Source organism: Zophobas morio, unplaced genomic scaffold (genome assembly GCF_036711695.1).
Source record: "Zophobas morio isolate AGI-343-1 ecotype UQ-CSIRO unplaced genomic scaffold, CSIRO_AGI_Zmor_V1 ptg000311l, whole genome shotgun sequence".
Classification (NCBI taxonomy): Eukaryota; Metazoa; Arthropoda; class Insecta; order Coleoptera; family Tenebrionidae; genus Zophobas; species Zophobas morio.
This window is the reverse complement of record NW_026972415.1, coordinates 144,048-155,313: the sequence shown is the minus strand read 5'-3', so window position 1 is coordinate 155,313 and position 11,266 is coordinate 144,048. Positions and strand designations below refer to the sequence as shown.

Here is an 11,266-nt window from a genome sequence, read left to right as displayed (position 1 = left end):
CCAGAAACGTTTCATTGAAAATATTTCCTAAGTTTTTGAAATAAGCTATTAATTTACTAATTATACAGAACTTTGTGTTATTTCATAGTTAAAACTATCGTTATTATATGGCTTTTTGTAAACAAAATTTTGAGTGTTTATATAAAACATATCTCGATTTCACTGTGGTGTATGGATATATAACTATTTAGTGGACGACATTTTACCGCTGTAAATTTGGAAGTGCTTGACGGAAGTAGCCTTTCAGCGAGCGTCATGTTAAGTCGATGTGTATATAAATTGATGTATTCTTTACTAGTTATAAGCTAAAAAAAAAAATATTTATTGAGCTTACCTTTATATCCTTTTAATAACAGTGAAAATAATAAATAAGAGATTAATAACTTCAAAAAGTATAACCGAAATAATAATTGAAAAACAGTATAAAGGAAACATCTTGCGTTTTTGATAATAATTGCAATTCCTAGGCCTTTATTCGTTGGCCAAGTGGATAACGTTAAAAAAGTTTCTAACCCGCTTAGATCCGTGCATATTAAAGATGTACTTTATCATATAATTTTTACTAAAAATTTTCTTATAACTGTTTAACGTAGAAAGCTGTTTTTAGCATAACAGAAAGAGGTATTAGAGTAGTTCTTGAGGAATATTCTTCCTTTCAAGCAATTACCTTTTTGCAGGTGGTCACCTTAAACAGAATTTTTTTGTTATTAACTTTTTGTTCCCGAGTAGGCTGAAATTTTTGATACCTATGAAGTCTCCAAATCTTTTGAATTTGGCATTTCTTTAAACACATTACTAGAGGTAATCTGTCTTACGCTTAATAAAAAATATATTATTTTGTAATTTTTTCAACAATTTTTTTTTACATTAAAATTTATAACAAATTTTTTAATAAGTGTCTCAATATCTTTGGAACCTCCGGAAGTATAATTTCTGCTCCTGCTTTAAAAGTTTCTTATGAAGGATATGGCTCCCCACTCGTAATTTTGTACTTATTTCCTTAGTATTTACTTTATAAAACTATTACAAGCATTATTCTTTAAATTTTAACTATAAACTTAATTGCAATTTAGTAACTGTGTTTAATGTATAAGCAATTAAAATTTTAGAGTTTTTCTTAAAATTTTAATTCGAACTGAATTTGTTTTACAAATTGCTTATTAGTAATGACTAAATATAATAGTTATATAAGAGAGTTAAGTACAGATTGTGAATATTTAGATTAGAATTATTTTGTGCTTTTTCTTAATCAGAAAAACTTCTCATAAAGAAAAATGTTAGTACTCAAAAAATATACTAATTAATAGAGAATCCTATAACATATAAATTTACTAATTAACATACTTTAGAAATCTTATCTTATATAAATTTAGTTAACAAAATTTTCTTCATAAATAATTGTATATTATACATTTCTTTATAGAAAACCCTTTAATTAAAATATATTACTAAAACATAAACATAAGACTTTCTGAGCACGGAATATGCACAGATTGCTCTATTCGTACTATCGACGCCGATTTTATAACAGATTTCGATTTCTGCACTGAGGGAATTATTAATAAAATAATTTTAAAGGTATGAAGTTAAACCACTAAGAATTTTTATTATTATTGGTTGATGAAAATTTTAAAAAATTTTGGAAGGCATTGAAAGTTCCGATTCAATCTAATTAAAAATTAATTTGATTTAATTTTAAATTCCACACAAAAGTAAATTAATCGAAATTATATTCATCTTTAAACATAAAAATTTGTATGCTTATATTTTCTATATATAATTTTTTTATTAATTTAAATAACTTGGGTACAGACGGTAATATATAGTAATCCGAAGATTTTAATTAAAAAAGTTTAAAGAAAATCTTGGCAAACCAGAAATTTAAAAGAAATCTATATAAAGTTTTAAAATAAAATAATGATTAAAAAATAAATTAAACTCCAATAACAGAAAATTTGCAATTTAGTTGTTTATTATTGATTTCGTTTTCTAAAGTATTTTAAATTTTTTTTAAGTACTAATGATATTTATATAATTCTTATTTATCTATAAATATAATAATATTATATTGAAGTATAAAAAAGTATAAAAAATATAATTCGAGAAAGTAAATTTATTATGGAATGAAAAAAATTACATAAAAGTAAATAAAAATCGTTTTTTATTATATGAATTGGTTAGAAGTTCTATCGTTATTAATTTATAAAAATAAAATTTTCTGAAAGTATACAAAACTAAATAAATTATTAATAAAAATAAATACTAATCAATAAAAGTTTATGGAAATCGTTTTAAATTTATAAATCGATAAGAAGTTGAATTATTAATAATTTATAAAAATATTTATATGAAATAAAAGCGTTAAAAAAGTTAAATAAATTATTTATAAAAAAATAAATATCAGCAAAAATATATAAAATTCGTGTTAATTTATAAATTGAGAAGTTGAATTAATATATAAAAATAATAATACTTCTATAAAAATATATATGGGTAAAATATTATATGGAGGAAGTAAATTATTTATGAAAAAACAAAAAATTTAGTAGGCTATAAAAGTTGATAAAAATCGTTGAATTCAAAATTATTACATCCAATAAAAAACTGTTTAGAAAAATTAAAATTTTTGAGATTTTTTTGACCAATTGTTGTACGCTTAGTTTATATTATAAATGAAATTTTTTAACTACAGTATTGTTTCTGCTTCAGCTATCAAAACTAATAAAAACTATTATAATAAGAAAATCAATTAGTAAAGCATTAATATATAAAAATTATTACAATTAATTTTCAGTATTACATAAAACTATTATAATTATAAGAATTTTGAATTTCATATAAAGAGTTAAAATTATGAACTCAAAAAGAATTTTATATAAAGCAACGAAATCTTGAAATTATTTAACAAAGTATTTTGAAACGTATTATAATAATACAAATATTTTCTGAAGCAATGAAATTTGTGAGACGAGCTTCTTCTGTTTATATTTTTTTAAATTAGTAAATTAATAAAAATTATTATAATAATAAATTTAAATATTTTATAACATAGAAAAAAACCCTTTTCTCTCTATTTTTGTAGCACTTTCGGCTAACAAAAATATCATTAACTAATATTCAAAATTTTACTCGTTTTTATTTGTTTCCTATTACTAAAATTTATAAGAAATTTAAACTCATTTATGCTAGTCCATAATTTTTTAAAAAGATTTATTACTTTCATAATAAATCTAAACCGAAAAAAAAACTATTTTTTAATATAAAATTTTATGTACAACATTCGCAAACTATGAAAAAATTTGTTCCTTTATAAATTTAGTTACAGTGATAATTGAGTACATAATGTTTCATTATAAAAAACTTAGTTTAAAGTTTTTATTGCAAGTAAATCTAAAAATAAATAAATTAGCCTTTTTTTTTACTTTCATATTTAATGGTGTTATATAAAGGCCGAAGCCATGAGAGCCACTCTGGGAGATCTCGATTCATCCAGCGATATTATTGAAATAAAAATGTCTCCCGAACTGCCACAGTTTAGGCTTTCCACTTACGGCGCTGCTGGAATTTATCACGTATTATTATTATTATTATTGTCCTTATTATTGTTATTTATCATTATTATTATTACTATTATTATTATAAGATTGACTACTCTAAGTACAGTGAAGCAGTGGAAAGCTGCCAGAATACGCAAACGCGAGTGCAAAGGTTTTCCTATTTTTTTCTTCACTTTTATATCAAATAAATTAAACATTTATAACATTGGATCAATAAAGAATTTTTTTATACCAATAAGATTTATTATATTTACTATTATTCCTTTTAAAGCATTGATATATATATGATTACTACTACTATTATTATTACTTTTATTATTGAATATTGTTGTTATTATTACAAGATACAAATTTTCCTTTATCAATGCCACTCTTAAGGCTTTACACGTGGCCAGCAAAGTCAGCTTTCGTATGAACAGTAATTCTTCTCTACAACTTTATAATAAAGAAAAATTCATTATTTTCTTTTGCGCTAGGAAGAGGTTTCCTTTCAATTCATTTTCTTTTAGAAAACGATGGAAAGTTCAGTTTTGTGGAGTTTTTGGTTTCCCTTATGATCTTTATTTGGCCCCTTTAACTTTTTGGTTCCCTTTCTGCTTTAAAGTGTTGCCCAGAAGATATAGAAAACACAGCTGATTCTGACCCTGCATCCAACTAGTATCTACTATTCTATTGTAAGTGTTATTTATCATTATCATTATTATTATTATTTGCTCATGAAAACTTAAAAAATAAATAGTTTTTATTATAGAATATAAATAGTAGTAATGTAAATAGCTATTATTATGACTATCTCTTGCTGTTTTCAGTTTTGATTTGAGTATGACATAAAATTTTGTGTTATTAAGAATTTTAGTCTTCGCGCGCGAAAGATGAGTATCCGGGCGATAGAGTTCTTAGAAATAAATAATAATAATAATAATAATAATAATAATAATAATTTACTTTTCAAAAGAGCTTAAACTTGATACGGTAATACGAGAATGTGAAGGGGTTTGAGTGGCGGAAATAGGAGGCTGCGAGGAGGAAGACAAATCCAATTGGACGGCTAACATATTTCTGTTTTCATAGCATTTATCGCAGACTCGAACTATTAATAAACAGTTAACATTCATTATAATAATAACAAACAAATTTTTACTTGCAATAAATATAAAGTTACTATTAGTATGCCGTTATAAATACCTTCCTTAAGCGTATCCGGATGTATAATTGTATTTTGCGAGCACATGTGACATATAACTTTTCCACATGTTCGGCAGTGATGCTTTATTATTAATATTATTATATTACTTATTATTATAATTAAATAATTATTATTATCAAACTTTTCTTCTGAAAGTAGTAAAGCGCGATTCACAGTTTCTACAAAAAGTTACGCTTTCATCTTCCTCCCAAACTATTTCTGTTTGCCGTTTCTAATATTATGAATACACAATAATAACCATAAAACATAATAATATATATAGAAAACACAAACTTCTTTAAAGGAGGCCAATTCCATTTGCAAGTGTTGGTTTTGAAGAACATAATCTGCCTTGAAAGTAGATATAATAATAATGATATTGATAATATTAATAATAATTATAATAACTTGTATTGATAAAGTATCGTGCATTATTTTTTTAACGGCTTCGTTTTCATTTTTCAATTTAACAATCAATTCTTTTTCACTGCAAATAATGCAAAATAAAAGTAACAAAAAATTATGAATAATATTAAACAATAATAAAAAAAGAAACTACTTTTCTTATTATATAAAAGTAATGATTGTTTTATGTATAAATAGAAAGTCAAAAGTATATTTTTAAAAAAGTTGATAATAAACAAAATAGTAGAAAAGTTTGATATGAAATTATAATTATAAATATAAAAATACTTAAAATGATAATCCTAAAATATTAAAAGCATAATAATAGCATGAAATCAACTTCTTAAAGTAATAAAAATTATAAACAAAACAAGAAGCATCCGCAACAAAGAAAAAAATTAAATTCGAAAAAAAAAATATTAAAAATATATAAAAAGTAATATTGAGTATATAATAAAAGACACTAATAATGCTATAGAAGATAATAAAAAGTTATACAAACTTTTCCGAATATATTAAATAGTACAAATAAATATAGTACTATAAAGTAAAAACAATACTTTTAGTTTATAATATTAAAGGTTTTCCTAGTTATCAGTATAATAATAGTAAAGAAAAATATAATTATTCTTCGATAATAGTAATAACTTCCCAATAAATATAAAAAACGTAAAATAATAATACTATAAATATATATTGTAATTATTATATAATTCTATATTATAAAGAAAGAATAGGTAAAATATTAAATAATATTTAAAAACAAAATAGTTATAAAACTGTTATGATTAATATAGTAATACAAAACTTTTAATAACTTTATAAGAGATATTACTATGAATATATTATTCTACTTTTTAAATATACAAAAGCTGAATTGTTTAATATTTTTACAACTATAATTATTTAATGGAATTTTTCACTATTTAGTATAATATTTAACAAAAGAAAGAATATAATATTATTAATAAAAGTATTCGAAGTGTTGTAATAAATATAAAATTTAAAAATATATATATATATATATATAAACTTTTCCAAAGTTTTCTGCAACTCCTTGATAATATCGTCTGACTTGCGCTTCAGTTCATTAAGTTTTTGCTTTAGTGTTTCCTTCTCTGCTTTTAAGTTTGTGATTTCTATTAATAATTTTTCCTATAAAAGTACAAACTTTTCATTAGTTTATTAAATAAAAAGTGTATTAAAAAATACCTAAAATAATAAACATGCGTTTAATAATATTAAAAGAATATTAAAAAATATATATAGTATAACTAGACATTCGCTTTAGTATTTATAAGTTATGAGTTTATTAATATTATAAAAATATATAAAAAGGAACATTTCCTTTAGTAGAGCTTTAAAGATATGAGTATAGCAACGTAATATTTATAGATAAAAAACAGTAATATAAAAAATATAAAACTATATAATTTATTTATGAAAATTTGTAAGTTATTATTTTATGGATACAAAAAAAATTCATAAAAATAGACAATTTATTCATAAAAGTTTGTAAGTTATTATTTTATTATAAAAAAGTAAATATATAAAAAATTAAGGCATTTTTGAGATTTTTATCTATATACATGTATAAATATATGATATTCTCTAGTAAAGTTTACAAGTCATTAGTTTCTCCATATAAAATTTATGTATACAAACATTTTCTTTCGTAAAGTTTCCAAGTTGGTTTCTATGGTGAAGAAGCTGTTCTTGAAGTTCTCGATTTTCCTTTTTTAAGTTTACTTCACTTTCTCTCGAGCAATTAAGAGAAGTATCTAAATTTTCTATTATACTCCTTGCGTTTTTTATTTTTTTTTCAAGGCCGTCTTTATTAATAATATTAAGAATAATAATAATATATAAATTAATAAAACCAATATGTTCTGAGTTTTGGCTCATAGCAGATTTGTAGTCCCTTATCTATTTTTATCGTAACAAAAGTGAAAGATAATCAATATACAAAAAAAACAAAAAAATACTCTAAGGAGTAGTCCTTCTCGCTCGTTTTGTAAACTTTGAAAATTTCTTTTTAACTCTTCTAAATCTTTCTGAACGGCCTCTTTTTCAAACTTAAAAAAAATTATTATAATGAACTTAATACAAATATTATTATAAAAGTAAAAAGCAATAAAAAATAACTATTATAATTTAATAGTAAAAAGTATTACAAATAAAATAAAAATAATACTTATCTTAAATCTATATTCATTTCTGTCTCTTTTTTACAATATTATACTTTTATTATATAATATAATGTTATTATTAAACTTTTATTATATATTTTTTAAATTTTGGTTTATTTGAATAATTTTTCTAAACAGTAATAATAAAAACATACCAGCTGTCTTTGTGATAATAAAGATTCATAATTATCTCTTACTTGAGTCATTTCAACTGCCGTAAGCGTGCATTGTTCCCTTAATGCAGAACATTCTTCTTTCTTGAAAATAAAATGATGTAATAATAAATATAATATAAAAGTGATGATTCCAAGAGGTATAATGAAATAGTATTATTATTACTTTTCAATACGTATTTAAAGCATAAATATTTTCTTTCTATGTATACAATAAGAAACTATCGTACAAAACTTTTAAAAAAACGCACCAGCAGTTCCTCTTTATTTATAATGTATTTATTATTAGAGATTTCTAACGAAAACAACTTTTTTATAAATATTTTTTTAAAAAAAAAATTGTTAATTAATTATTTTTACTTTTGCTTAAGCACGGAATATAAAAGGCACGCTAAGCACCGCCTTGCCTACTCTTTTTTGAAAAGGTTTTATTATAATAAGAATAATATAAAATATATAAATGAAATTTATTAAATTCATTATAGTAAACTATAAAAAAATATAAACAAAGTAATAATATATAAATAATAGAAAAATAGTATCAATAAAAATATAAAAATAATAAAACATGAATAATAAATATATATACAAAATATAACAATTATATTAAAATACTAAATTAATAATAGCAAATAAAAAAATTAAAGGTATTATGAACAAAATATAATAATATCGAAATAACAATAAAACATAGATAAAAGAAAAATAAATAAAACAAACAAGAAATGATTATTTAAAACAGTAAATATAAGTTAAAAATAAATAAATAAAGTAAATAAAATAATCAAAGTATAATAATAAACTATAAATAATAGAGACTTAAAAATATTATAATCAATAATCAATATGAAAATATAAATAATAATAATATATAGTAACGCAGTATGTATTATACACAAAAAAATTTAAAAATTGGTAAGTAATACTTTTTTTTGATGCCAAAAACATGTTATAAACCAAAAAGTTTGCGTAGAAATTAAATAGTTTACACGAGTGAGAGTAAATATTAGCGTGTTACCAAAAATGATGCCCAGTCTTCATATAGATACCATTATTATCATTATTATAATTATTATTATTTATTAAATAGACAAAAAAGTACTGCAATAATAACAATTAAACATACGAAAAGCAAATATACAGAATATTATAAAAGTATTCACAAAATTTATTTGTAGAGATAAAAAAATTCTTATTTTTTTTTCGCTTAATAAAATATAAATTTACTTCTAATTTTAAAGCTTCTGAAGTTTCTTGAAGTTGATGAGTTAAAGCAGAATTCATATTTGAAAGTTCAATAACTTTATTATTCAAGCTATTCAGCCCCTCCCGAAGCTCACTAACGGCTTCCTCCTATAAAGTTTTTTATTTATTATAATAAAATAAATAAACAGGAAAAGTTAATAGAAAGTAAAAATTATATATTAATATGAAGTGTTATTAGAAAAACATATTGACTTTGCTATGCTTTGCAGAATCATAAAGGATGCAAAGTTCCTTATAAGACATAAATAAGGCGTTGTGGTTCTTCTCAGCTTCATCCATTTGGCACTTTTATAAAAATGTGAGCACAATAATAATATAATAAAAACTTACAAGTAAAAGTGCCTTAAAAAATTAAACTAAGTAAAAGCACGATAGAAGGCTGAAAATTAAAGTTGAAACGTTACTATTAACTGTATTTATTTTTATTGACGCAAATAATAATAGAAATAATAATAGTAATATAAATTATAATAATAATAATACTAAGAAAGTCAATAAATATTTATTATTATCCTCGTGCAGTGATATTATATGAAGAAATATTGTTGTCTCTTTAGCTTCCTTATTTTTTTTTAAGTATAAATAATAATAGCGATTGGTGATGTATAAAGCTACAAACGTTTTTCAGCTAATCAAACATTTATAATTAGTCTACTACGAACGAACAGCGAACGGCGCACAATAAAAAGAGGTCGGTCAATCATATTTTACCCGACCGTTTAAAATATTTTAATTCGTTATTTTTATAGCTTTTTATAAATTCAACATTTTTGTATTGTAGAGAAGTATATATATGCATAACTATTAAATATTGGTTATTTATTTACAAAAAAGTTATATAAAAAATATTAGAAAATAGTAAACTACTTTTTATATATCTGAAAAAATAAGTAATACTGCAGAATATAGTAAAGACTTAAAAAAAGTTTAGAGAAATTAAAGCGTTTAGTAATTTTTATTTATTATTATTAAAAAGAAGTTTAAAATAAATAATAATAGTAATAAACTCTTAAAAAAATTACACTATACATTATTTCTTGAATTAGTTATTAAAAAAATAATAAAAGGAAGATAACCATAAAAAATAACGAAGGCGGTATTTTTTTTTATCTTCATTTAATAGAAATAATAAAGAAAAATAGTTATAACTCGCGTATTCCAGTTTAAGACTTTTATTAATCATTAATAATTCTAAACTTTCCGATAATAAAAGCAATATTCATAAATTTCCTTAATAAGGAAATATATATAAAATTTCTCAATATAATATATACAAAAAATATATATTAATATTATATTTAACTTGAAGTGAGCTGCATATCATAACTTTTCTTGCAATATTATATACAATTTAAAAATAATATAACCTTCAAGTCTTTATAAACGGCAAGTTTGGAACATAAACCTTTATTTTTCTACAAATATAATAAAAATATTAAAAACTGAAAGAAAATAAAAAAAAGAATAAATAAAATACACCTCTTTTAAAATTTTTATTTTTTTTTTCATATTAAAAATGGGCTTTTGAAAATTTTCATTCTAAAAAAAAATTAAAAAAAAAAACAATATTATAAAATTTGCGTTATCATTAAAATTTTTATAAACAAAAACAAACTTTAGACCAATAAAATTTATTCCTGCTGTTTAAAATGCATGCAATTTAACAGAGGTTACCCAATAAATAAATCTTGCCTCCTACAAAATATTGTTGAGGCTTCTTAAAGAAGACTAAAACATTAAAGATAAATCAACCAATGATTTCATTATTAAAAATTACCAACCAGATATGTAGCAATTTTTATTATTTAAAAACAAATCCTAAATTGTTGCAAATAGTTAAAATGATTCAAATTAATTTTTTTAAGTCCCGTGAAATTAAAAATCAAGCGAGTAAAGTGAATCTTTACTTCGAGCCATCAACTTTTTTAAAACTTTGTCTCATTAAAATTCGTTTATCGAAATTTTATGAAAATTAATTACGTTCAAGGTCCAAATTAATAGACAAATTGCAGTGAATTTTATAAAAAAAATTTCACGTTTTAAGGAGCCAATCGAAGAAAAAGCGCAATACGCTAAATTTTGTCGAGGATAGCCAATAGCAGTTCACCATAAATATAATAATATAGTATCAAAGAGTTTTCTTTATTAAGCCAAAAAATAAGACTCAAAAATTATATAAAACACGTGGCGGCGCATGGCATGCTTATTGATATTTATAACAACTAAGTAAACCTCTTCGAAGGAAACGCTTCGCCGCGAGGCATTGGCGCACTCTTCAGTCAATTCTTTAATCTGACTTTGATTGGCCAATATAATTTCTTCTTTTTCAGCAAGTCCCTGAGAAAATGTTAAGGAAAAAAAAATGTCATTATAAATTTTGAAATTTATTATTGAAAAAAGTTCAAAAGCAATTACCAAATTATAAAGTAAATACTTTTTTTTTTCACTATTAATGCAGCATTAGAAAGAAAAAAAGAAAAGTAATTATAA

At 21.9% G+C, this 11,266-nt stretch overlaps 2 protein-coding genes across 2 annotated transcripts; one reads left to right on the top strand and one right to left on the bottom strand.

Moving 5' to 3' along the window:
- Positions 1-236: 236 nt before the first annotated feature.
- LOC135119878 (cell cycle checkpoint protein RAD1-like) lies at positions 237-4,584 on the top strand. Its single transcript, XM_064044262.1, has 12 exons — positions 237-257; positions 468-540; positions 594-677; positions 730-801; positions 897-988; positions 1,467-1,578; positions 3,450-3,572; positions 3,644-3,708; positions 3,902-3,975; positions 4,034-4,101; positions 4,162-4,231; positions 4,513-4,584. Coding segments are annotated over exons 1-11 (819 nt in total). The 5' UTR covers positions 237-255; the 3' UTR covers positions 4,216-4,231; positions 4,513-4,584.
- On the bottom strand, positions 4,378-10,182 carry LOC135119877 (RUN and FYVE domain-containing protein 2-like). Its single transcript, XM_064044261.1, has 14 exons — positions 10,144-10,182; positions 8,969-9,061; positions 8,738-8,863; positions 7,493-7,594; positions 7,134-7,223; positions 7,029-7,074; positions 6,814-6,980; positions 6,182-6,303; positions 5,152-5,230; positions 5,038-5,094; positions 4,886-4,975; positions 4,743-4,824; positions 4,503-4,647; positions 4,378-4,452 (listed from the first exon to the last, which is right to left on the bottom strand). The coding sequence occupies exons 2-14, from the start codon at positions 9,053-9,055 to the stop codon at positions 4,410-4,412; spliced, it is 1,236 nt and encodes a 411-aa protein (XP_063900331.1). The 5' UTR covers positions 9,056-9,061; positions 10,144-10,182; the 3' UTR covers positions 4,378-4,409.
- Between the last annotated feature and the right edge of the window lie 1,084 nt (positions 10,183-11,266).